The 27358-nt window shown below is 44.3% G+C and overlaps 1 protein-coding gene across 4 annotated transcripts in view; it reads left to right on the top strand.

Moving 5' to 3' along the window:
* magi3a (membrane associated guanylate kinase, WW and PDZ domain containing 3a) overlaps positions 1-27358 on the top strand; it is a 108679-nt gene that overhangs the window by 74668 nt on the left and 6653 nt on the right. For 3 of the 4 annotated variants that reach the window (XM_047569239.1, XM_047569323.1, XM_047569078.1), the window contains exons 4-17: positions 6097-6303; positions 7851-8013; positions 8826-8905; positions 9507-9564; positions 12010-12119; positions 18192-18392; positions 19969-20598; positions 22291-22322; positions 22992-23271; positions 24333-24427; positions 24607-24799; positions 26215-26427; positions 26782-26967; positions 27065-27158. In XM_047569239.1, the coding sequence (XP_047425195.1) occupies positions 6097-6303; positions 7851-8013; positions 8826-8905; positions 9507-9564; positions 12010-12119; positions 18192-18392; positions 19969-20598; positions 22291-22322; positions 22992-23271; positions 24333-24427; positions 24607-24799; positions 26215-26427; positions 26782-26967; positions 27065-27158 (2542 nt within the window). The remainder of the gene's footprint in view (positions 1-6096; positions 6304-7850; positions 8014-8825; positions 8906-9506; positions 9565-12009; positions 12120-18191; positions 18393-19968; positions 20599-22290; positions 22323-22991; positions 23272-24332; positions 24428-24606; positions 24800-26214; positions 26428-26781; positions 26968-27064; positions 27159-27358) is intronic. The other variant, XM_047569153.1, reaches the window with a different exon arrangement.

The raw sequence follows: 27358 nt of genomic DNA on the forward strand, positions 1-27358 counted from the left end.
AGTAAAAGTAACAAGAACTTAATCCGAATTTAGTTCTGCGGTGCCAGCACAGACTGAGGAAACTAGAAAGGAAGGTAATTTATTGGAAGCGGGGTCGACGGTGGATCGCGAAGCTGCACAACACGCGCCCGAGAACAGAGAGCGGAGGAATGCAAGGTTGACAAAGCAGGCTTGTGGAGTGTGGGAATCCATGCCAAGGAGGGCCTGAGCCTTGTGCCAGGCCTGGAGCACAAGGTTGGCTTCAACCGCCTGAGGCACTGGCTGCCAGCGCCGCAGACTGGGCGCTACCCAGGAGGGTGGAAGCCCATCCTCGCTGATTAATGAGGGCCTGTGAATGCGGCTGGCAGGTTCCAAAATGGCAGGGGGATAAACGCAGTGCGGGTGTAGAAGGCGGGGAGTATGAACCCCCGAGACGTTTCCCCACAACTTCCGAAACACAAGGGATGTCTCCAATTACTTCTTTGTCTTGGAAAACATCACCGCAAAGCCATTTGCTGGAGTTTCTCATCGCTAAACGACAATAACGTCATAACCTTTTGCTCTCTAGTACCTCATCTGAAAATGAGAGCTTTCTGGAGGATAAGGAGATTTAGAGAGCCTCGCTGCCAGTATCACTCTGGTCACAGTTGTAATCACATTTTATTCAGATTCTCACAACTTGGAGATGAGATATCCTGGCAGCTGCAGACTAAAACAGATGGCATGACATCTACACTCACCCACACAGTGTATACACATTCTTTCCCACCAGTAAACACACAAGGCCCTGTTAGTGTGTATTTCAGTCAGGGGTCTCTCTGGTTTACAGCAGCCTTGCAAAACCGGAAGCTGTCTTTCTTCGACGTCAGACTGCCTCTTACTGGCAGCAACGTTCCTCGTGTAACACGAGGGAATGGCTGTGTAATTCACTGACAAACAAGTGTTCACCCAGACTGCTAACATGAAAATGACTCCACGCTGTCCACCCATCACTGTCCCTTCGAAAGCTTTCATGTAACAACTTATTAGTCTCCGTTGCTTCTCCCTCCGACACAACCGCTGCTTGCCGTTGTCGTAGTGTGACGAAAGTGAAGAAAGACCGCAATTACCTGCTACCACCAATAGTTTTTCCAGAGTGTAATATTTCTATCCAGCCTTCTTTGCTGCATTTAGGAACAAAATAAATCCTCCAAAGGGTTAACCCTAGCAACCACATTGAAATAAATAATGAGCTCATCAGTAGTTTTATTCTTTAACTCTAACTACAACATGGACAACCCTTCACAACCACCTGACCAGACTATAGAGGGGCTTCCACAGTGAACTCTATGGCACTTCATTCATACCATTCTCAGTCCAGCTGTACAACATCAAACTTTCTGAAATGAATAACTCAGTCTCTGGTGTATATTCACATTGATTTCTATTTCTAGTAGGTTCATACGTAGCAAATCTTTTATATTTTTGCTTATTTGATTTGATTTTTATTTCTTTAACATTCCCAGATTCTTAGACCTATTTTTCTTTTAACTAATGCTCTAGTCGAACTCCTCTCAGTCTACATCTTGTAGGGTGTGGTGTTGATATTCTCATGTAGCCGAACTGAGCTACAGTGAATTCCCACGTCAGAAATTTGATCCGTCATTAGGGAGCAGCTCGTTGGAAGAACTTGTCCTTCCTAGATAATTCAGTAATTCTTACTGTTTGTTTTGGGGTTTCTTTGTTTTTTTTGTTGTTTTTTTTGCTGTGTCTCTTCTTTTTTGCCTGCGTTGTGTTTGAACACAACATGCTGATTGGTTATGTTGGTGCCCGTGGTCTTGGGGAGCTGTTAGCATGATGCTCTCAGGCCCCTTTTTTCTTTTTGAACAATCCATTCATCTCAGGCTGTAATTAAGGTGGAAGATTTGAGGTGGCTAGTCTGACATTATCAGGGGTTGCCGAGGGGTGACCAGACCCCATTCAAATTAGGTCTAATTTCCCAGTATTAGCCCTGGCATCTAGATAGGAAAGGTCTTTGTCTTGATAATGAGACATTAGACATTTGTTAATGAGGCAGAAATATGTCAGGACCATGGAGAGGTTAAATCAGGGTTTTCTCTCTCTTGTTCTCAGGAAGAGAAGATATAATTCATTGTTAGAGACAGTGTATTGAACGTGTCCATGTGGCTACCACTTGCTGATAGTGCAAACTGTTGCGAATGTTTGTTTATAAGTAAATAGTTGTTGATCACAAATAACAGTTTTTGTGTTAATGCCAGTTAGAGAACACAGAACACAACTCATTAACAGACCCTTGGTGGTCTAACTTAACCTTTGTGTGGTCCTCGGGTCAAACTTGGCCCATCTGGAATGTTTCTGTATCGTGTAATTTGATAGACACATTTTGTGTTAGGCTTTATAAATAGACATGGTACTTTTTAAATACTACTGGTCTGATTGGTTTTTGCTGTTACCCTATCATGCCCTATCATCAGACTCAGGACAGCAGGGTTTTCCACTCTTAGAGAGACAGCATTATCCTGCTAATAAAAGTGCTTGATTTTAGATTTCTTCTTCTATTTGACTGACAGTAGTCACCCCAGTCCGAAAGCTTGAAACACGATGTTCGGCAAGGCACAGGGTGAGGACTGTCCTCCATTTGTAGAACAAGTATCCACAACTTGAATGTGTCCCTGTCCCTTCAGCACAGCCTGTGAAAACTTTATCAGGCGTTATACAACATTGTTTTTTCACAGTTTGAAAACGTGTGAACAGAATATTCTTTCTACATTGTTTGGATAAAAGAAAATTACGCTAACAGTCTTTCTGCAAATACTCACACCCATTGGGCATAACATGATGACCACCTTTCTAATAGTGTGTAGGGCGTCGTTGTGCCTCCAAAAGAGTTGTGACTCGGTGAACGGACATAGGCCTTCTGAGGGTGTCCTGTGGGTTCCCTATGGCTTGAGGGGAAGGGCCTCTGTGGATCAGGCTTGTCCCAGTGCGTCCCTTAGATACTTGATCAGTTTGGGATCTTGTCACTGCTGTTCTTCATGTTTTTGAGTTGTTCCTGTGTCAGGCTGCATCCTACTGGAGATGTCTGCTGCCATCAAGGAGTGTCATTGCTATGAGGTGGGGGTGTCTGGTCTGGTCTAGGTGGGTGGTACAGGTAACATCCACATGAATGCCAGGTCCAAAGGTTTCCCAGAAAAACATTGAATTGTCACAGAATGGTCAATGTTATTCACTTCAGTAGTCATAATGTTATACCTATGGGTCTATATAATGTTGCTGATAATATGAGGCCATTGATGGCACAAGCATGCAGTGCCAGTGCATGGTATTTGGCAGTCGTTTTGTAGTTTACCGGGTATACTGCACCATTCTTGCTCAGAAGTGCAGCAATTGCAAAGATTTTTATCCCCATCAATCATTTACACTGAAGCAGATAGAAAAATAGAGTTAGACTGCCTCGGCTGTATGTCAGTCTCAGTTTGTCTTCTTTCCTTTTGTGTCATCTCTCGAAAGTCCGCTGCCTAACAAATAAGGCATAGACTGCGCAAAAATTAAGCCGCAGCAGTAACCCGTGGAACTATCAGTGCACCGTGCACCTCATCGTGTGCAAATTTGCCGATTACATTCAAACTTGATGAAAAGGCTCCATCCTTTCACGGGTTTAATTCTGCGGTTGTGCCTGTTCCGTGTTAATTATCGCTTAATCCATTATTCTTGAGTCTTTTATATTTATTATTCACCCATTTGAATCACAAAGGTCCACCTGTTTGATCCAGCCCATCGCTGTTGCCCGTTGTTTTACTATCAGTTTGTTGCAGGAGCCAGCTGAAATCTTTGATATGATGAAAAAAAAGAAAGGCCAGGCAGTTGCCACATCAAAAGAAAGACGTGACAATTTGTAACCTTCGAATATTAATAGGATTAAGAATTTAAATATGACTGTAGATGATTAGTAAACACTGTATTACAATAGGATTATACATTGCAATAAAGATAATAATAGAACTAATGCCTCTGTATTCTACCTCCTTAGTCCTAGGATACAAATGCTGAATTAAAGGGGTGTCTTGTTGAGATAACTTGAATAAGTGATGCTAAATGAGTTGCCCCGTGAGACTGAGACAAACAGCTGGATAATGAATTTGGCCAAAAGACCCGACTCCTTTAAAAACACATCGCTTTTAATTCCAAAGCTAAGCACAGCCGGCCTCTCATCTTTCGAGTGCTTTTAATGGGCTGTATGGTGCTGCGTCTGTGCCGGACAAAGCTATAAATCTCGACAAAGGCTGCTTTTCATATTGCGGCTCATTAGTACAGTATAATTACTGCACGATCCATCTGACTGCACTTCCTTATTGTGGCCACGGCCTCCCAGTTTCTGGCTAATGGGTACTTTACAGAAGCTACGTGCACCTTTTGTGCGAGCTTCAGGAACTGTGTTGTGAACAGAGCAAATTACCACTTCTAATTTAACTCCCTCATTTTGCATTCCGTCATTAGGCTTCTGATTAATTGCAAACCTGGGAAAGGATTTAATGGTTCTGATATTAATACTTCATAACGTAAAACATGGGTACACGTAATTGCCTTAATCAGTTGGGATGTATTGTTTAACGTGGATGAATTGCGCTTTTTAGTCGGCGCGTTGGCTGTTTATTTAGAGTATCATAATTACAGTTGATAAAAATAGCATTCAGCTGTAAGTGGTGACATGTCATCATGGTTACTTCCACTCTGCAGTCACTGTAAATTTGTATTTAAATGAGAGAGGCGCATCCATCTGCATCTCATCATGTTACACTAATTTACCTTTGGTAGTTTTAGGATTCCTTTTTGTTTTTTTGAATGGGAGAAATGTCTGAATGAGAGAACCCTAATTCCATTTAAACAAGATCTCTTTCAGCGCGGCTTCGCTTGTTTTTTTGTTTTTTTTGTTTTGTTTTTTTCTCCGTCTCCCTTCCAGTGGATTCCTTTGTCACACTATCTGTCCGCTCCCCGGTGTGCCGTTTAACCGCTACAATGCAATGTTCAGCTACTCAGACACAGCCCGGTCTTTACCACGCTGCCGTCCCACGCGAACAGCCCACAGAGGGTAGAACAGCCACTGAATCGATATTTGCGGCACACCATGCTAACTATTTCCCCATTTTTCCTGCCTTTGAGTTTTCATTTTATATATATATAGCCTCACTCTTCTGTAAGGGCAGAGAAGCTAGCAAGTGGCAAAGTGGGTCACCCCTCTCCTATAGTTGAGAAAACACACATACTCGCTCTGCGGAGTCAGACTGTTTGCTGCCCGAGGCACCAACGTGACAGAAAAGGCAAGCTGATGGACTTAAAGGGCCAATCAGGGGCCCAAGAAGCAACCTTGGCGTGAATGCCGTCTTCACAGTTCCCTGGAAGCGAAGCAGAAAATGTGATCCAGGATTTTGGCTTTGGTCTACGAGTTGGGACAGCTGGAGTAATGAATCACGGCACTAACACATTTTATAGTAACAAAATAGAGAAATTAGGGAAACCTTCATTCCTCACAGTTTTATGCCAACAGGTGTTTTTTTTTTTTTTTCACAGACAAATTCCTGCTTGTTGGGTCTGATCAGGTGTGGTACTACGAGACGGCAGCGACAGTGATATTGGCATCCACTAGGAAGACTAAATTACACTTTCCCTTAAGCGTGAAGTGGTTAAATAATCAGACAGTTACAAAAGCAAAACCTTGGCCTTACTTTGTTCCGATGAGCTCTGCCAGCGATAATTTGAAGCAAACAAGCAGACTTCCTCATGCCTCTAGAGAAATAAACAGCTCCTGCAGATTAGGTGATCCGGTTTCTTTCTTGATCTGGTGTCAGCAAAGCGGTTTTGTGTGTGCGTAGCCGTCTATTCCCATTCTGCAGTGCAGTGCGAAGCCAAAATAAGACCTGTAATTCTTCCCTACCATATTTAACATTTTTGACTCCGTGTCAGTTGTGGTGTTCCTGTTCTCACGGGGATGAAATGCAAATAAGGATCTTCAAAGGAACGTTGGAAGTTCTCGGTCTATTCTTAGGGTTCAGGTTAGCGGTGATTATGGGTTAGCTGAGTGTGACGGTTGTACTCACTGCCTCCCTCTCGTCGTTCCAGGTAACTACTATGGGACCCCTAAGCCCCCCGCAGAGCCAAGCCCCGTGCAGCCGGACTTGGTGGACCAGGTTCTGTTTGATGAAGAATTCGACACGGAGGTCCAGCGAAAACGCACAACCTCAGTCAGCAAGATGGACAGGAAGGACAGCGCTGCACCAGAGGAAGAAGAGGAAGAGGAGAGGCCTCCTATGGTCAACGGTGTGGCAGGTTAGAGACACCACCGTCTTTTTTTTTTTTTTCTGCTTCTCGGCTGTTTTTTTTTTGCTTTCCTCCTTATCATTCTCCTCTCCAAATAAACAGCCTCAGATTAGTTGCTATGCGCGCAAGGTCAGCACAAAATCCCAGCCCTGCAGAGTCGAGAAGCAGCCAAAGTGTGTCTGAGATCAATAGAAGCGATCCTTGGGTTAGAAAGATAGACGTTTGATTCCCACACAAGCCACGGCAGCTAACGGAGGAAAGCAGTAGAGAGAGTAGTTACATAACTTCACATGGAACTGTCACTATAAAAACTCTAAAAAAAAAAACAAACCAAAATAGCTGAACAAGGGAGCAGCTTTTGAATTACAGTGCACTCATAAAAATGTAATCAAACATAAATCTGGAAGACCTATACGCCAATTGAGCATACTGCTTCAATCCACTGGAGCGAAGGAAAAGCATCTTTACCGTTGATTACTTTAAACGCAACGGAGACATAATTAAAATTTAACCAAAAAAAACCCCAAAAATAAAACAACTAAAACCAGTGAGTGTGCACAATGATTTTCACATTTATATGCAAGAAAGAAAATCATTCTCTGAGACACATTATCTCTGGAGCCCAGCAAAGAAAACACGCTCATTGTAGACAGATGCCAGTTGTTCTGGAGCTCATGTCTCGTTGCAAATTCGGTTTATTATACTTCTGTCAGGTCTGGAACACTGAAGTATCGAGAATGTTGTGTGGACGTCCATTTAGCGTTCTTGTCTGTTTGTGCTGCCTGCATTCCCACATTTAGAAGAGTCCACTTTATTTCTTTCTCCTAGGGCTGAAAGCTGCTGCGACGTGAAGCGAGTGTCAGTGTGTAGTCGTTTACGAGCGCGGAAACCTCTCTGTGATTTTGTTATGAAAGGCCTCGGTCACAGCACAAAAAAAAAAAAAAAGCCCTTGATTTCTTCCAGTTGACAGCTGTCACTTTCTATCCCCGCCATTCAATTACCCCGGCCAAACATGGTGAGCATTTAAAGCCACGGTGGAGCCGGGGTCACACGTGGGTCGATGGAAACCTGCAGATAAGAGCCTCGCGTAGACAGACGCACACACACACGCCGAGATTAGGCAGATAAACACGCCCACACAGGCAGCGGTGTGATACTAATGGAGCTGTGATGTGGTGCTCGTGTCTGGGCTGAGGCGTTGGTCATATCTTCCCCTGCCTGGGAGGCAGTACCCAGTACATCGCTGCTGACATGCAAATCCTATGGCAAGAGCTGCACTTCCGTCCTCCTTCTGTGTGCTCTCTCTGTCTCTCTCTCTTTCTCTCTTCCTCTTTCTGTCCTGTGGATGTAACCGTCCACCCAGTGTACGGTGGAAGAGCAGCTCGAGCAGCAGCAGCAGCAGCGGGAAGAAATGCAAGGAGCCCAGAGGAGCTCCAATGGCGCCACAATCTCACGTCCTGTCTCCTTCTCCTTCTATCATCTCCCATGTCCCCACACCCAACCCATTCCTATTTCTGTCTCCATGCCCATGTCCTTCTCTCCATGCCGGGCCTCAGAGCACAAAGACAAAGCGGACTGGAGGAAGACGGTGCCGAGCTACAACCAGTCAGCCGCCGCCATGGACTTGCGCATATGGAACACGCAGGATGAAAGTCAGGAGCCCTTGCCTAAAAACTGGGAGATGGCCTACACAGAAACCGGCATGGTCTATTTCATAGAGTAAGTAGCCTTCCTACCGCTACTTGCCTTCCTTCTTCTTGTCCTCTTACACTCCCATTACATCAGCATTGTGATTATCCTACGTCCTGCACTCCCTGTTTCTCCTCCATCTCATGAGCCAAATGTGTGGAGAGCTCTGGCAGTGACTTCTCTCTGCTCCGCAGCCCCTGCGCATTCCTCTGTACTGCACCGAGCCAGGTGCCTGACGTGGGGGGGGCGGTCTCGGGAGTGGCAGCTGTGTTGCTCTCTGTTAATTCTTGCCTTTTATTTCCCCTGTGTTTGATAGCGGGTCCGTTGGCTGCGGCTAAAAGCGGAGGGGCCCCCCGATTGTTTACCTGGCCCCTCGGTGTGGCATGTAGTCAATGCTGTAACCGCTGAGAGAGCCGGGTTGTGCTGCTTGCTGCTGAATCAATAGCTCATTCTGCCAGTGAGAGAAACAACAGGCTAAATGGAGCGCGCCACCCCTGACCTGCTCCAACAGTTGTGCTCTTTATGATCTCTGCGACTGCTTACTCTTTTCTTTCTGCCGCGCTTCATTTCACTTGCACCCCTCTCTCTCTGTCGTTTGCCCCTTTCTTTTGCTTTATTAAGATTTGACAAATATATTATAAGATCCTTAATAAAGCTGTTAGTCCCCAATTGATTAAATATAAGTCACTATCCTGTTTTCTCAGAGCCTTATATTGTGTTAGAGTAAAGTACTTCACAGGTGAAGGGGCTTCAGCGAGTTCCCCGTGCTAATTGCTGCTCTGTCAATATATCTTTAACTTTAGTGAAACAAACTAAATCCCTCTCGTGTCGTTGTATTTCAGTCACAACAGCAAGACCACCACCTGGCTGGACCCTCGTCTCGCCAAGAAAGCCAAGCCTCCGGAGAAATGCGAAGAAGGAGGTGAGGCCATGTCTGCACGTCACACGGGAACCTCTAGGGCTGTAGCGCCACTCTTCCCTTCTCTCCTCCACACACATTTCTCCCGGCTCCTCGCTGCTCCCAACAGCGAGGTCACGAGCCCGCTTCTCTGAAGGGGGCGGCGAGTCTCCACAGACGGAGGCTCAACAGCTGATCGGCCCTGGTCGCGGTCGTGCCGGCGACACGGTGACAAAACCTCCCGTCTCCAGTCGGCCCCCTCTCCTCCTAATGGCTCGGCGGACACATGCGGGGAGCTCATCAGTGCAGCGTCTCTCAAAAGGCAATTTTCTATGGCCCCTCTTGCGTAAAGATCTCCTCTGTGCCGCGTGTGTTTGTCGCACAGTGGCAGAAACTCGGGATGTTTTTGCGCGGGCACGCGCGCGCTGCTGGAGACAGAGGTTGTTATTTTTCCAGCTGCTCCTTCCCTTCCGTCCTCCTCCGTAATGTGCATCAAACCCTAAACAAACAGTGACAAATAAAAAATGTCGGTGCAGCTAAGCGCGCGGCGAGGCTGCCAGTCAAGTGTCTCATCAGTATCTTAAGTGATTTGTGTTTTCCCTTCTCTTGTCTGTTTCACCCCCAGAGTTGCCCTACGGCTGGGAGAAGATTGAGGACCCTCAGTACGGCACCTACTACGTAGAGTGAGTAAACTTTTCCTTGTACCTGGAGATGCCCAGAGGGCTACAGCAAGGGGCTGTGGTGGATATAGACGAAAAAAGTTTGCTGCAATCTCACATCCAGTCCTTTTGTCTCTCTGCTAAAGCGACAATCAAAAAGCTCCACCGTGATCCTCCACAAAGGAGCATTCTTTGATAATATTCACTTTGTCTGCCGCTTATTACTGAATTCCGAAGGTTTAGGCGCGCTAAATGCGGTGTTCTCCCAGAACACGTGACCACGATATACTATGCTATTATCCAGACATTATTTTCCCACAGTCCTGCACAGTTCAAATATGTGAGCACCAACAGCACTTGTGAGCTACAGTGAAGACAACAGACAATGACGGCTTAGGGGTCCCCGTGAGGGAAACAAGAGCGAGTTTCCATTCTGATCAAGAGTGTAAACAAGAGCACAGTGTTTCATTTTTGTCCCATTACTGCGGACAAAGAGGGAGAGACCCCCAGGCGGAGAGGTTGGGGGTGGTGGTGGTGGTGGTGGTGGTGGTGGGGGGATAAACACGCCTGTTTGTGCAAGAGGGTCATTGAGAGGCTGCCTCTCTTCCGTCTCTGTCTTTTTGTGTGGCAAATTTTCGTTGTGAATGAACGACCGAATGCGACGGCGTGACACAAAGTCTCATTATTTCCACAAAACATGAGGTGTGGCAAGCGGGGAGCGGGAAAGTGAGACAGAGCGGAAGAGGAAATGAAAGAATGGAAATGAAAGAAAGGAGAATGTTTATCTCTTCAGACTTAATGGGGAGGGTAGCTCTGTGGATGAGTCATACGCAGCGAGAGGTCACACACACATGCACGCACCCACGCGCGCACGTGCCTATACCATCAGTGCCTCAGCGTGTGGCTGATTCACTGTGCGGCATCGATGCAGTTTGTCTTCCCAAGGTGCTCTCATGACCAGGATTTACAACCGTTAAAGCTCATTATGCAGATGAGCTACCTCTCCCCATTACCATCTAACCGCAGAGGGACTTTTTCTTCGAGAAGCAGGAAATGTTTGAGCACACAGGTGTGACTGTGAGTCATTAATTGTTTTTAGATTGAGTTTGTTGTTTAGTCCCCGAAGTGTAGACGCTCACGCTGCGTCAGATTGGCTATTTATTTTCAGAAATGTTTGGGAGAAAAGGCGTGTAATGTGATGCCATTTACATCACTCAGTAGAGATGAGTTTCTTTATTCTGGGATGACGACGCATTGAGCGGCTGCTTGCCCCATCTTGACTCTGTGCACCATCCCATCTGACTGGCAGCCTCCAGGGCTGAAAATGTTAGTCACTTTCCCACCTCAGCTCCATTCACCAGACCAGGCCAGGCCTGGTGAATGGAATAGCCAAGAGTTTGACGTAGCGAGGCTCTGCTGAGGTGGTGACTGCCGGTGCCACCCACGCTGAGCTTCCCGCTACACTGCTGCTCAGAAATCCTATGTGTGACGTCGCTCCTTTACTTACAGTAAATAGAACCATTGCATGAAAGATTGCTGCTCATTCTGCCTCTTCTAATTCCCTTAATTGGGCATGTCAATTCTTTCTTCTGCTCCTTTTTTTCATCTCCGGGGTTTTTACAGCCCCCCAATCCATCTATATGTGGAACAGCTCTTGCTGACAGGTTTGGGTTTTGTGGGCTGCTTACTCTATCAGAACAACTTACGTTAAATAAGGCATGCCGTCTACCCACCAGTGGTTATGTCACACACAGCCCTCGTAGTCAAATCACAGGTTTGCATGACAGACAAAGAACAGGATCAGGAGTGTAGACAGGCTAATGGGGAAACCACAGATGAATTAAAAACACATGAAACATCAACTCCCATAATGAAATCAGTAAAAGAAAATACCAGACAGCGTCGGGAACACTATGTCAACAGAAACGCAAATGTGAAAATATATTCCAGCTCTGCATACGCCGATCAGACACAACATTAAAACCACTGACAGGAGAGGTAAATGCTGAATAACCAGGACCTGGCATTAATGTGGATGTTACTTATGTTACTTAGACCTGTACCACCTTTCTAGACCGGGCAAGACACCCCCACCCCATAGCAATGACACTCCTTGATGGCAGCAGACATCCCCAACAGGATGTCTGATCAATAAAACATGGAAATAGCACAAGGTGTTGACCTGACCTCCAAAATCACTAGATCCCAAACTGAAAAGTATCTGTGGGGTGATCTACAGAGGCCCCTCCCCTCAACTCATAGCACCCAAAGCCCCCACTAACAACATTCCCATTGTTTCTAGACACGACAGGACACCCCCAGAAAGCCCATTCTCTGATGAGTCACAACTGATTTGGAGGAACAAGGGAGACCTGCACAATATTAGGCAGGTGGTTTTAATGTTGTGGCTGATTGGTGTAACTTCCTGTTCTACCGTTGACACTTCATGTTGTTGTCTCCCCCGTGTAGCCACATCAACCAGAAGACCCAGTTTGAGAATCCAGTCCTGGAAGCTAAGAGGAAGTTGAGTGATGATGCCCCCATTGTTGCAGTACCACCGCCAGCAGCCACACCTTCAGGTAACAGCAAACATCCCACATGATACTCACAGTGGCTTGTAATTTGCACTGTGGCGAGATCAACCCCGGTGATGTTATTTTTTATTTTATCATCTCCTTGTTGAGATTCGAAAAAATGTTTTTGAAGAAAAGTAAGAATTAATTGCTTGGATGATAGACAGTCTTTAGTCAGTTCTGCTGTATTCACATTTAATGTCATGGTTTCGACTGAGGGCTTGGTAGGTTTTCTCTAGCTCGTCAGCAGGGAAACAGACAGGAAGGGGGATCATTTGCTCTAAATTGCATCCTGGAATTGAAGAGAGAGCGAGTGAGCACAAAGAAACACATGATTAATGCCTCTTTTCAGAATTTGACAGTCGCCTAAGATGATCCTTAAAGAGAAAAACTCAGACTCGTGTTTTTATAGTGTTTTCTCTGATTTTCAAGCCACTGTAGCTTGCAGCGTGGCTCTGAGGATGCTGTTGTTGAACAGTTGCTTGGTTGGTTGGTTTGGCTGGAATATCTCTGTCATTATTGGAGAGAAATTTGGCACAGACATCTGTGGTCCCCAAAGAATGTAACCTGCTGACCTTTGTGATATCTGCATATTTACCATGTAGCCATCATTAAGTTTCCATTAATTTTGAGTGAATTATTTAAACAGTTATTGGATGGATGGTTGTGAGGCCTGGCTATGCCAGTTGTTCCCTCCTTTTTTTTCATCTCACCTGATTAAAAAATGAAAAACTCCAGCTGATCTTCACTGTTAGTGAACAATGTTAGGTTGCTACCAGGCAAGACTGAACATCATCTTGTCCACTGGTTCTCAAATGGGGGTACGCATACCCCTGGGGATACTTAAAGGAACTGCAGAGAGTGACATTTAAAAAAATATCAATAATAAAAATAAATAAAAAATAATATCAATTCAAAAGTCACTTTAAAATAGTTATTTAATAAATATTCCAATTGAAAGCTATCATATAATCTAATTGTAATCTCATAGAAGACAATTTATTTTCAAAAGGCTCTTAAATTTCATCTTCCTCAAAACCCCCCTTGTCCCTCATACCAGGATGGTTTGACCCAACCTGGTACACGCTACATGTCAGTGGGCATCACCGGTCAATCACCGCTGTCTAGACAACGAAAATAATGGAGTTGTGGTTAAAGCATAGCAGCAATGCAAATGAGAACACGGCGACCCAGTCGACTCGGGTCAACTCGCCTTTGGTGCTTTCACATTGGCAGAAGTCCCGGGTCGGACCTCCTGCTGTGAGAGCTGTGTGCCTGATTTTTCCTTCTTCATGCCTCATCACATACATTGCAGGTAAACAATGGGTAAACAATTGGGAGTTTTATACACTGGGGTTAAACTGAACCTTTTCAACACCCTTTCAAGAGGCTGCTGATATAAGAATAAATCAGTGTGTTCTGCACAGTCTCCAAATCTCCTCTTCTCCTCTGATGCAGAGCGCTGCCATGATTGTCAAGCTGTATATAAACACAGTCGCACACGCGATTGGTGCAATTTCCAGAACGTAATGTAGGACTAATTTACCTATGTGCTTCCATTAACGATCGTGTGACAACACATTTGATTTGTTTGACTGAAAAATTAACAAAAATCTCTGCCCTTCAGAGATCAGCCTTTATGTTTATTCAGAGATCGGTAGACCAAAACTCTACTTTTGAGCTGGAGCTTCTACAATGACTACAGTACAAAACAGTCAGGCCGTCGAGTGCAAAAATCAGAATGTAACAGGCAGATATGTCAACATCAGAGCGAAGAACCTGGGTTGATGCGGCATTCCTGTGCACATCAAAGCCGAGCCGATAAAATCCCGGTCGATTGCGGGGTTGGCGACCCGGGTCGTTTGACCCTGGTCACATGGAGCGAAAAATTTGCTCCATGTGAAAGGGGCTTTAGCATCACCAATCAATCTATTTCTTTGTTACCAAATTTTAGGGTATTGTTTGTGTTTTTATTTTCAAATAGTTCAAAAGAAACCACTACAGATGAACAACGTTTTGTACAGTTACAGTTAAGTTTAATAAATAAGACACTGTTGCTACAGGGCTGTGTTTTACATATTTTTTTCAAACAAAAATACTTTTCTCTGGTTAGGGGGTACTTTGCTGAAAAAAATATTTCACAGAGGGTACATCACTGAAAAAAGGTTGAGAACCACTGATGTAGTCCATTCAGTTCAATGCAATTTTATTAATATAGCATCAATAATAGTCCAAAAATAAAGAAGCACTAAGCACTAGCACTAAGGCAACAGTGGCAAGATAAACTTTCTTTGAACAAGAAGAAACATTGAGCAGCTCATGTGGAGGGACCCGTCTGCTTGAGGCCAGCCAGGCCAGAGAAAAGGGAGAGGTGGGACAGAACAGAGGATGAGTAGAGAAGGAGAAGGGAACGGCAGTGGCAAGCTGATAAATTCATGCATGCATCTGGATAAAGCATACATCGATCAGGCATAACATTATGACCACTGACAGGACAGGTAAATAAAATTGACCATTTTGTGACAATACAGTGATCTGCTGGGAAACGTTTGGACCTGGCATTCATGTGGATGTTACTTAGACATGTAGCACCAACTTAGACCAGACCAGACACCCCCACCCCATAGCAATGACACACCTTGATGGCAGCAGCCATCCCCAGCAGGATGCAGTCTGACACAAGTACACACATTAAAATTGTTTAGGAACAACAACATGGAAAACAGGACAAGGTGTTGACCCAAAGGCCCCCACTAACAACATTCTGTTACCAGACACCACAGGACGCCCTCAGAAGACACATGTCCATTCTCTGATGAGTCACAACTGTTGGGGAGGCACAAGGGTTAACAGTTAATGCTATACTATTGTACCACATGAATGCAGGGAATGCAGGATTGTGAGAGTACAGAGTACAGAATGGGTGGTACAACATGGGAAGTCCCACAGCAGCTTAGGTCTGTAGCAGCATTACTAAGAGATGGTTGAAGGTCACCTAAGCTAGGCCCACCTGTAAGATATATAAAAAAACTGGAAGGTTTTTTAAAGTAGAGAAGGTGTTTGCCTCCTGAACCCAAAGAGTGTAGTGTTCTATTGTGGTAGAATGGTACTATGTCCTCAAGATAAGATGATGTCAGGCTTTTAAGAGCCTTTTATGTAGGGAGGAGGATGTTAACAAGAAACCAGTGTAGAGAGTTGCAAATTTTGAAAAAAAAAAAGTATGAAAGATGAAAGTAAGATGAAAAATTAAATGATCTTACTTTCTGATTTCCACAAATCAGATGGAGGCTTTTTAGAGAGCTACAGCAACAAATGAATCAAATTCAGTTTTTCAGCCACAGTGTTTGTAGTGACGATATTCCACCTTGCACGTACACCCTCACAGAGTCGCTAGCATGGCTGTAGACACTGTGTAGTCATTTCTTGCTGCTTATTTTAATCACATACAACAAATGGATGGAGGCAGTCGGTGTGTAGTTACCTTATCACGATTTGACACTGGTGTCTGTGTTCTCTCAGAAGATGCAGTTCAGGTGACGGCGCCGTTACGGATTCAGGTTCCGGCTTCATAGTTTTAGCTTTTTGCTCAGTGAAGCAAGAAAACCAAAACTATGTGACAAAGCATTAGATGTGTTATCCAAATACAAGAGCCCTTTTTTATCATCTCCTTCACGCTGCGATGTCTGTCTGGAAGATGTTCTAACAGTTGACAGGCTGCTGATAAACAGCCCATAGCCTCTGAAGTAATGATATTCAATTTGAATAATGGAACGGCGCTTCACTGGGCGGCCGAATTCATTTTGACAAGTAGATATGAAATAGGGGAGGGCTCCGAAGCCTCTTTGAAAAGGCTTTCGGCCCAGCCATTTACCATGGTTGAAAGATCTCTTTAAAACACAGGAAGGCAGTGAGGGACGAGAGACAGAGAAGGAGGAAGAGGTGACCGCGGTCGAAAGTGACTTATGATCATAAATTGCTTTTCTACTGGGTCGTCTGTTTGTCGTTTACCCCCTGCTGCCGGTGCTGCCGCTTGACTGGCCTAATCACCCTCTCCTCAGTGAGTGTAAAGGTCTCAGGAGCGGAAGCCCCATGTTGTCGTAAAATGAGTAAGAATAACACACAAAGCACGAGTGCATTAGTATTCAAACTAGCCTCTGTATTTCAGACGCCCCTTGGACAGAACTGTCTGCCTCACTCTGTTGCATGCAGACCCCACCTCCCACAGCTGAGCCTCTCTGCAGTCTGGAGACGATATCGCCTGCGTGTGCGTGCGTGCGTGTGTGTGCCACCGCCTCCAGCTTCCAGCGCCCCCCTTGCACCCATTATGCCCCCCCCCCTCCTCCCTTGTTAATGAGAATTAATGGCCAGTGGTCTTGCGCGAGTGTGTGGACGTGTGTGAGGTGGCTCCTAAACACTGTTTTGACAAGAGCTGAGCACAGGAGCAAAACGCAGCACTATGCTCTGCCATAATTACAGCGCTGACAATCCTGTCATACGTTTCATATAATCACTTCACCCCTGAGAAAACAGACTGTCCCTTTGCGGCCCACAGCTTAATCAAGACCATGTAAACATGGCTTTGGTGTGTAGCCCCTTCCCCATTACTTTCATGGGAATCATGTAAGAAACCCTGTTGACACACTCTTGTCATACTGTGCGGACGTCTGATGGGGTTTTATTCTGTCCATTAACGTACTTATTACACAGGGTTATACATTAAGTTGTCAGGAATAATTTCATTTTTTTTAGTATTATTATTCCTTTTTGTACCTGCATGTGCACGTCCTTGTGCAACGTTCATTTCCATTCTTGAACACATCCCTTGCACGTGTCGGGCTTCGATGCAGGGATGTCATGTTAATCATACTTGGCATAATCTTTATTTTTTTCTTCAGAGCGGTCACGTTCATCTGCCAATTGCAATGCAATTATGCAAATGAAAATCCCATGACACATTGAGAGTGGTGTAGGAGGCAAGGGAAGGGGGGGTATGTCTATCTGTACTCTCCCTAATGAGATTGATGTCCCACCATCTATCAGTGTGGGAACTGCCAGAGCCCAGCACGGAGGGACCCAGCACATAACTCCAAATCTCATAGGCTCACACCACAGGGAAGAGTGAGGATTTAGTTAGATATCCCTCTTTCTGTCAAGGCTAACTCTATTTCTCCGTGCCTGCTTCTGTCTGATCACTCTTATCACGCTATGTTTCTTGCACACACTTACAGTCTAATATAATTTTTTTTCGTATCTTTGCTACAAAGTTGCTTCATCTATGCATCCTTAAGGTCCCACAAAGAAAATCTGCAATGAAAAGTTTACTTGGAAAACGTAGACATTTTGCAATGAAAGGATGTTTATTAGCTTTGCAGACAAGAGTTTTCCATGATTTGTGTGTGAGCGCGCGTCTGTGTGTGTGATTTGTTTGAGTTTGCACTTAGATCGCAAGTTCTTACAGTGTTCTAGCAGTGAGTGATATGCTGTCAGACACACTGTCATTGTGCGAATGTTGTTATCAAAGGGACAGATGGCAATTTATGAGACAGCTTCTCAGTTCTTCTTCATATCCCTGCCAGACTCATTTTCATTTGCACGTTTCTGCACCACAATAAACAATCCCAGCAGTGAACTTTAAAGATGTGTTGCTCTCCTCAATGGAGATAATGTCACTGAGACTTAATTTCAAGTTTAATTTAATATGAATTTTAAATACCGTTGAGCTAAAAGTCCACGTACATGCTTTCATCTTTTTTGGACGAATAAAAAAATGTTTGTGACTTCCTGCGCTTGATTTCTGAGATGCAAGCCACAACGAAAACAACTAACTCTCTTCAAGTCAGTGGAACATCAAGTTGTCTGTCATCCAAGTAAATAAAATTGCAATTATAATAAATATGGCTGTTCTGTATCAATGTAAATCAATAAAAATAAAGTAAAATAGGGCCAAGAATTGACTCCTGAGGAACACCACATGACAGGAGAAACAGCAGACAATTATCTGTCAAATAACTGGCATCATTAGGCCATTAAAGATAACTTACCTCTTGTCAATGTCCTTTTCCACTGTTATCTCTACAGCAGAGGAGCCAGGTAAGGGAGTGCGGGGCTTCACACGAGACCCATCTCAGCTACAGGGCTCCATCCTGCAGACAGCACTTAGAAAAAGCCCGCAGGGATTTGGCTTCACCATTATTGGAGGCGACCGACCCGACGAGTTCCTTCAGGTCAAAAACGTCCTCCCAGATGGGCCTGCAGCACATGACAACAAGATTGCCTCAGGTAACTGTTTTCACAGATGTAATATTTATAAATGTGCACTGCACCATTAGTCGTGGACACTGGTTTAGTGGTTAGCACTCAAAGGAGGGATTGCTGGCACGGAAAGACAAAAAGAGGCAAATACTCTAGGTTTGCATTACTTGGCTAAACAAAACATAATCCAGTGTGACATTCACGTGTATGCGGTTTACACCAAGGCATGTATGTTTATTCATAAGGCAACTACGAGCCTGGTACCCGCATACATTCATAATACAGTTTTATTTATCCTGAGCACACACAATCAAACACGTTTGGAAGCACTTCACGCTGAATGTCACATTGCTTGATCAAGCAAAGGCAAACATTTACAGGCAGTGTTCAGTGGAGCAGCTCTAAAAATAGAACACTTGTCAATGAAGCTCATGTCTGGTTTATGGTTGATTCTCTGATTTTATATGTACTCATATATTTAATTAGCCTGTATGCAGGTTGTCTTTTATGTCTGTAGGGTAGACGAGCGAGCTCATCTGAGGAGTGTGCAGGGGTCTGCAACTCAGGCCTGCAGATATGCCAACACATTTTTTTTCCTATAAACTTATTTGGGCTCCTTTAGTAGTACCTTCATGTATGTGGTGCAATAAATTCCGTTTTATTGTATAAATAGAATAGAATAGATTTTATTGTCACAGCAGAACACGGGCTGTACAGCGCAGATTTAGTTTTTATTAATAGGATGATCACATGCATGTGATTCAACTACTGTTACTGTGGAATACGTTCGGTTTCATGTTACAATAATATTGATTGCCACACCAGTGCTGCTGCTGAGAATCAACGTGAAAGTGGAACAGAAAGAGTAATTATTTTCAGTGTTTCATTTCCCTTGAGAAAAGAGGGTAATTGACTATACCAAAAGATGAATGTAATTAATTTCATTGGGTGTTAATTGGAAGCAGCAGACTGGAACAACTTCATGCAGCTTTGTTTTGTATGACTGTAGCCCTGCGGCCTTTATTTACGCCAAAGGTCAAATGTTTAAATTTACTGAAACTCTATGTTTCACTTACCTTTTTGGGTGTTTAGTAATTACGCAAATCACATAAGCAAAGTATGGTTGGTGTGGAATGAAAATGCATGCGTGTGCTCATTTCAGCACTGACACCTTATCTGTATTTGTGAGGGGAGAATATTGATTATGTAGGTGGACTGGAGCTTGCTCTGGGCATTTAGCCAGCTACCCAGTCATGTCTCTGCCAGGCTGGGGGCTATAAGAGTCTACCCTTTACGGTGAGATGAAAGGAGGAAAAGGAAATCAACATGTCAGTGATCTTCATCTATTCTGTCACACATTCTTCTTCACCAGAAGCATCTCGGAATTTGTTGAAGTTTGAAACAGATTCTATTAACCAACAGTTTCAGCTACATCATTTTAATCTCATTTGATGTGACGACTTTGGTAAATGACTTGTCGGAGATGTTAGTGGATCTTCTGTCATAGTCCCATAAATTTTTGCCTCTTCATTTTGTGCAAACGTTTTTTTTTTTTTTTTTTTCCGTTTGTCAGATTCATGAAAGCTCTTTGTTCTTCTTTTAGGTGACGTGATTGTGGACATCAATGGGACATGCGTGCTGGGGAAGACTCACGCTGATGTTGTGCAGATGTTCCAGTCCATCCCAATCAACCAGTATGTGGACATGGTCCTGTGTCGGGGATACCCTCTGCCTGAGGATTCCAGCAGTAATGAGGAAGCATCGGGCAGCCTCTGCACTTCTAAGGACACTTCCCCCTCCCCGTCCTCCTCCACGCCACAGGACCCCCACTACACAGTCGCAGACGGTGGAACCCTCTCCCGGCACAGTTCTGGGCCACCCATGACGAACGGAGGACGCCACCACCACCCTCCTCATCCCCACCAACACCACCACCACCTTCCTCACGCCCCGCACCAAGAAGGCCCTGACCCTACTCTGTTACAGCCAGAGCTGGTGAGCGTGCCCTTGGTGAAAGGGCCAGGAGGTTTTGGCTTTGCCATCGCCGATTGCCCTCTGGGACAGAAGGTGAAGATGATCCTGGACGCCCAGTGGTGCCGCGGCTTATTGAAGGGCGACGTTATCAAGGAGATCAACCGGCAGAACGTCCAAACTTTAAGCCATTCCCAGGTGGTGGACATCCTTAAAGACCTGCCGGTGGGCAGTGAGGTCAACGTGTTGGTGCTCAGAGGAGGTGAGAGGTTACATTGCTGCGAGTGTAAGCCAGTCTTTAGACGTACATCACAGCAGATGAGCTTACAGCACCGATGCTGTGTTATCTCCGCTGATAAGTCACTGCTGTCTGTAGTAATAGACTTGGGTTACTGAAGCTAGTCTGTCAGTCATTTACTTCCTTGCCTCTGAAGTCATTTTCATCCTCACACAGCTTTATGTCACCTGTTTTGTTCTTTTCCCCTAAAAAAAAGCGTAAAAACCTTCTTGCATTTAGACTTTTTTGAAGAGAGAGTGAGACACTGTGCTCCCTTTCTCAAAGTTCTGTCAACTGTAAAAGAGATTTAATGTAACAGGTACTGTGTCTTAATTTACAAGTAACAGGATGGGTTTGGGTGTTCTGTAGGTATTGCTCGGCCAGAAGCACACTCTCCCAATGTTAAATAAAGCAATTTCACGCTCTGCTCCACACCAACTCTGCATCATCCACCATGCTCCTTCCCAAACAAGGAGGAGGTCATGCCTAGTCACATGGTGAGCTTTGCTGGGAAGATGCAAAGAAATGGCAGCATCGGTGATTCACCTGCTGCCTAGAGAGAGAGAGAGAGAGGAGGAAGGAAGGCAGGAGAGACACGGCACGTGGAATAATCACTGCCCTTCTTCTTACTTGATGATTTCACAGATTTGAAGGGCTTGTTCTTCTTTGCCTTTACTGCAGTGCAGTAGCCTAGATTCAGGAGATCAGTGTTGCACCCACATATCAGATGTACTCAGCTGGGCTGTGCTCTGAGCTCCAGGGTTTTTGTCGGTTGTGTGTGTGCCATTTTAGTCAGCCGGATATGCATTTTTTAATGACACATGTGCATATGCAGGTTTGTTACCATTTAAATAAGCGGGAGGAGATCACAGCTTTCCAGGACTAAAAAGAGCAGCGCTGCAGGGTTTCCCTTAGGTCACCCAAAGACAGGGATTAGGTTAGGCTTAACTCCCAGCTGGGGGCTAGAACTCCTCTGTGATGACAGCCTCAGAGAGGAATGAAACAGGAAATTATTTGGCCCTGCTCTCGGTTCTGGATTTAATTCTGGAAATGAGACAAAGTGCCCTTCCCCGTGGGAGGTGTGTTGCACTCAGTGTTTAGGATATGATATCATCAGGGACTGTCAGTAGGGAAATACCACCAGTACATTTACCTTATTGATTTGTGGAAAGAAAATTAAATGTTTCCCTAAACCTCCACTAGTTGATGTTCTTAGGAAACATGTCCTTTATGTAATTTATTTGATGACATTTAGAATTTGGTGAACCCTAGTATACATGCATGTTCTGTGTTTAATTAATGAAGCAAACAGCTCTGAGAATGCATGTTTCCCATGGTTTAAGGTCATTTCTGCATCTCCTAATCTGTAGTTACATGTAATACATTTTTCCAATTGGAGTACACTGCCCCCTACTGGTTGAATTACACTCTGACTCACACTCTGACTTTAACTATGAAGAGGAAATCCGGAGGAGGTGTTTACAGTAAGAGAAAAACAATTACAAAACCTTTGGACTTGTTCACTATGTGACTACGTGCAGAAAAATGTGCCTCTGCGGAAGTAGGCCAAGAGGTCAGAGCCATAAAATCTCGATGCTGTGTATTTCTTAGCAGATGATTGTTGTGCTTTTGCTGGTGCTTTGACTTTTAACCGGGCTTCTCCATCTGTGCTTACAGGTCAGACGTCTCCAGTGAAATCCCTAAAACCAGTAAGTAGTGCATTTTCGTTGATGTGAATTGGTTTTGCGTCGTGACACAAAAGATGTTACGATATAAAAAAAAAAGAAAAGAAAGAAAGAAATTGCAACTGAATTATTGAACACACAAGAACAAGTAAGATTCGTGCTGGTTACCCACTGAGTGTGTGTGTGTGTGTGTGTGTGCGGTAGTTGTTGTTAGCTGCATTATTCAGAGAGCCCACATTAGCCAGGCTGTTATTTCTGGAACTGCATGTGGGTAAATACGCTGGCTCCTGGCAGGCAGCAACTTAACATCCCCCTGCGTATGGGTGTTTAAGATGATACGCCATGTTCAACAGCTTGTTCCTGTGCTGCTCCTCCGTGCAGCACGCCTAAAATAGAGAGGAGCTGAGGCAGCAACAGGCTTACTCATACTGTTTTATTGCTTAAACACAGAGTTGTTCTGTATGGAGTCTCCATTTTTCAAAACTAAAAGGAGAGGAGTAGTTTGGTTATGTTATGCTGGAAAGTTATCCCAGCTTTAATAATTTTTTTCTTGCTTTCACAACCATCCTACTTTGAAATAAAATGATTGAATATGTTCTTATTGATTGATTTGTTTTTTGCCTTAAAATGATCACCCGCATGAGGTCGCATTTTACCTCCCTGCTCATCACTGCTTTCGTTTTTGTTTTGCAGTGCACAGCTCCCGTGTCCCATCCTGTATCCCAGCCTACACCCCACCAGGCATCTCATCCCATACCCCAGCAACTGCCCCATCCGTCCTCTCAGCCCATAATGCAGCAGCAGCAACAGCAGCAGCAGCGACAGGAGGTGATAAGCAGCACAGAAACCATCAGTCAGCCAGAGGCACCGCCCAATCCTCTCCCCTTCTCTGGCAACACCCTGCGCTCGTCTTCACCCAAACCAGACGCATCTGAGCTCTACCTCAAATCCAAGGCTATGTTGGACAGCAAGCGTAAGTGTACATGGGTGGACCTGGGGCCTTCCACTAGAATGCAAAGAATTGCAACTGATGTGTGCGTTTCAATGTAACCTGACTAGTTAAATGATCCTTTGATATTAAATTCTAGTTTGGAAATGGATTTGTAATGACTCTCAGCTCATTTTCTGCTGGTGGATCCATTTTAATCATAGACTGTACATGGACATGGACAAAACGTCCCCACTTCCTTGCATTGGCCAAACTGACGCTGGAATGGGTGCTGCCATCTTGCGAGTTTGGAAACAGAGCCTGCGCAGTACAGTCCAAGAGTGGACACACACAGATCCGTGTTATCAATGACCAGTCCACACTCCAGACTCACTAGGGTTTTCATTTAATTAATAATGCACTCTGTTGTACCTCCACCAGTTACAAAGAAGTCTTGTATTATACACTGAGTGAGTGAAAGATGACGTATTCCCCCTCCATTCTCCCTCCATTTATCTAAAACTTAATTAAAATATTTTGGATTCATGTTGATGTGAATTTGGTGGGGGTGTTGTGAGGGAAAATTAATATATGTATATATATACACAATGTGTAATCAACCAAAGCCAGAGGTACACTGACATGCCAAAACATTAGGTACACTTGTGACAATGTATGCATTCTAACAGTCCTGCGCTGAAGCTTCATGTTGTGTTCACTTTTTGTTGAAACAGCATAAGACAGGTGGTAATTTAACTGAATGATCATTTTGCAGGAGTTAGTTTTTAGCGCTGTTGAACTGTGTTGAATTATACACAAAGATCTTCCACTTATTTAGCCCGGCAACTTAAATAGGGTTGTCAAAATATCAGAAATGTGTTGTGTGAGAAACAACATAATGAAAGTGTTATGTCAGTGGTGGCTACCGTGACCAGAGGTGTCATGTTTTCGAGTACCTTGGCTGTGTACCAGTCCGCCTGCTTAAATTTGCCTCTCATTTAAGGATGAATCAATGGAAATTTGGAGGTCTAAGGTCCCTGTGATCTCACGAAACACAATTGTGCTCCTGTTTTTTTAACCCCTTCTCTCTTTTTCTCTCTGTTTAGCTCCTAATACTAAGGAACTGGATGTGTTTATCAAAAGGAACCAGGAGTCAGGCTTCGGTTTCAGAGTCCTTGGAGGAGAGGGACCAGATCAGCCGGTATGTAGCAGCCCTGCAAGGTCCATCCATTTAAAACCGGGATTGGCATGTCACTGGGATCCCAAATCCTTAGATAATAGCTGTATTTGATTGCTTAAAAAGAAAGACAGTGGGGAGAGGTCTACACACTTTCTTTGGCTCACATTAACTGCAGGTCTAACATATTTGTTTTTCCACAGGTGTACATCGGTGCCATCGTGCCGCTGGGTGCAGCAGAGAAGGACGGGCGCCTGCGTGCAGGAGATGAGCTACTTTGCATCGATGGCGTGCCCGTCAAGGGCAAATCCCACAAGCAAGTGCTGGAGTTGATGACCAATGCTGCCCGTAATGGCCAAGTCATGCTTACCGTCCGCAGGAAACTAACACACACAGGTGGGCCTGCTTTTGAATGATCAGTCACATTTCTCCGAGAGAGCTTGGAGCACGGATGCTTGCTCATTCCTAACTCATTGGTTTAGAGGAGTCTGCTAGAGGAGAACCTCTGAGCGCAAGCTTTGATGTGGGATTTTTTTTCACTAATCCTTTAAATGTATTCTGGTTAACTTCCTTGCTGGAAAATCTGAATAAATCAAGGTTGAGAAAACTCTACTTTCAGGATCCCGTTCTATGCTGACATATTCCTGAAAAGAAAAACTGAAAAAGGTTTGGAAGAGGTGCACTGATTTTAATCACAGTGAAGCGAATAACAAATCTCAACCTTTAACCTGGTACCACGTACCACGAAAAAAAAAAACTAAACTAAAAAACTAGAAAAATAACTGAAAGAGAAGATTGTTTATCTGTCAAGGCTGATTGTGTGTGGGGGGGGGGTAGTAAAGATTAGATCAGCTGGTAGAGGAGATTTACATCTCAAAGGACAAAAAAAGAATATGCTGAATTTTATTTTCTACAGCACGAACCCACGGCTGCATTCAGGCTGGTTTTACCAGCACAAATAGCCACTCCACGAATAGTACGAGCACTTTTTGAAATTGCTTTGGATTTGATGTATTGCAACAACAGCTTTGATCACGTTGCAGAAATTAAGCATCAATCATGTAAGGGTTTATGCTTTCAAAGCAGGGGTTTAGAAAGAGATTCCCTGATGCAGGCTAAAAAAAAAAAAAAAAAAGCAGGGACTCAGCAAGGCGGGCATACAATGAAGAGAGAGTGAGGTAGATCAGCTTGTCTTATGAATAACAAATTGTGGCTTTTATCTCAAGTGTACAGCTGACAGTCTTTTATTTCTTTATGTACAATAAAAGCTGCCTTTGATAGAGCCACTTTATTTTGCATCATTCACAGCAGGGTTTTAACAAGAACAAATAGTTTTTACAAATAATTGTTCATGCATTTAAATTTATGTGGACTAAACAGAACTGATGGCTGCTCAGAATAAACATATGTGTTGCCCTTATTTAAGACGGCATCATGAAACAGCTAGCGGAGTGCTATTTGTTTCTGTATATTTGCATGTTTCACGTTAAAACTGAGGAAGCTAGGGAAGCCTCCCCATTTCCCGATAATGCCCAATCTGTTCAGACTCTGTCTTTCCAATGGGTTGGGTAGGAGATGCTCAGGATAAAGAAAGAGAAATGAAGATCTGAGAAAGGCTTCATCGGCCGCGATGCTAATAAATGCTCCTAAGTGCAGTATGAGTCATCATCGTCTGTCAGCGAACATGTGACTTATGGGGAAATTTCATAGGGACTATTATCGTGGATGTATTGATACAGGTGTGTAATCTGTTGTTGGAGATTAGGTGTATTAAAGTGTTATAATTTTTTTGGTACATTGTCATGTGTCAGATGGTGGTGGAGAGGATGAAACCGGCCAGCCTCAGCAGGTTGCATCCGCCCTGGTCAACAGCTCTCCCAAGGTGCCTCGCACTGGGGCGCCAAACACCATCCAGCCATCTCAGCCATCTCGACCTGAATGCTTCGACGTCACTCTGCAGCGCAGAGACAACGAGGGCTTTGGTTTTGTCATCCTCACATCGAAGAACAAGCCCCCACCCGGAGGTTAGGAAGAAGACTAAAAACATAGTCTACATATAATTTTTATTTTCGTCTCGTTAAGGAAACTTGAATATTTTACATTTGCATCGAGTCTCCTTTAGAGGAAAAAAAACATGAAGCGTTTCATAGCGGTTCGCAGATTATACTGGTTTTAAGACATGTTGTGTAGGTAGCTCTAGGCTCTAGACCAAATGCATGCAATATTTCCATCAGGCATTTCCCTCACTCTCAGCTGTATATAGCATAGTAATATTTTTCACAACTTTGCTACATCTTTTTCATTTCTCATTGTTGTTCTTATGCGCTTGTCTTAACATTGGACTTATTACATCGTCAATTGTTATTTATCTGTTACAGTTATACCTCACAAAATTGGCCGTATCATTGAAGGCAGCCCTACAGACCGCATAGGTCAGATGAAGGTGGGAGACCGCATATCCGCTGTCAACGGCTTGTCCATCATGGAGCTGTCGCACAACGATATTGTTCAGCTTATCAAGGACGCCGGCAATTCTGTCACACTCACTGTTGTGCCTGAAGACGGTAGGTCGGCACAGAGAAAGATTCTGTCCTGTTCAGCCGATTTCCAGGAGAATAACGGAAAATAATGGGAGTGTTGATTCATTTGGTGCTTTTACAGACAGCGCTCCTCCATCTGGAACAAATTCAGCCAAGCAGAGCCCTTCGGCGCAACACAGAGCCGTAGGCCAGCAGCCGCCTAACTATCCAGACAGGTACACAAATTTAAACACACATATTCCCATACAAGCACAGGCTTTCACATACACTTGGCATCCTCCTAAAACACAGAGTACACCAGAGACAGTCTTATACTAGTTCAGCCTCTTGAACCATAAATTAGCTCCAATCCTCTCAAAGCGCCTCTGGATTTGTACTACAATGTGGTCCATTACCATTTCCCGTGGCCCGCACA

Source organism: Mugil cephalus, chromosome 1, assembly GCF_022458985.1.
Source record: "Mugil cephalus isolate CIBA_MC_2020 chromosome 1, CIBA_Mcephalus_1.1, whole genome shotgun sequence".
Lineage (NCBI taxonomy): Eukaryota > Metazoa > Chordata > Actinopteri > Mugiliformes > Mugilidae > Mugil > Mugil cephalus.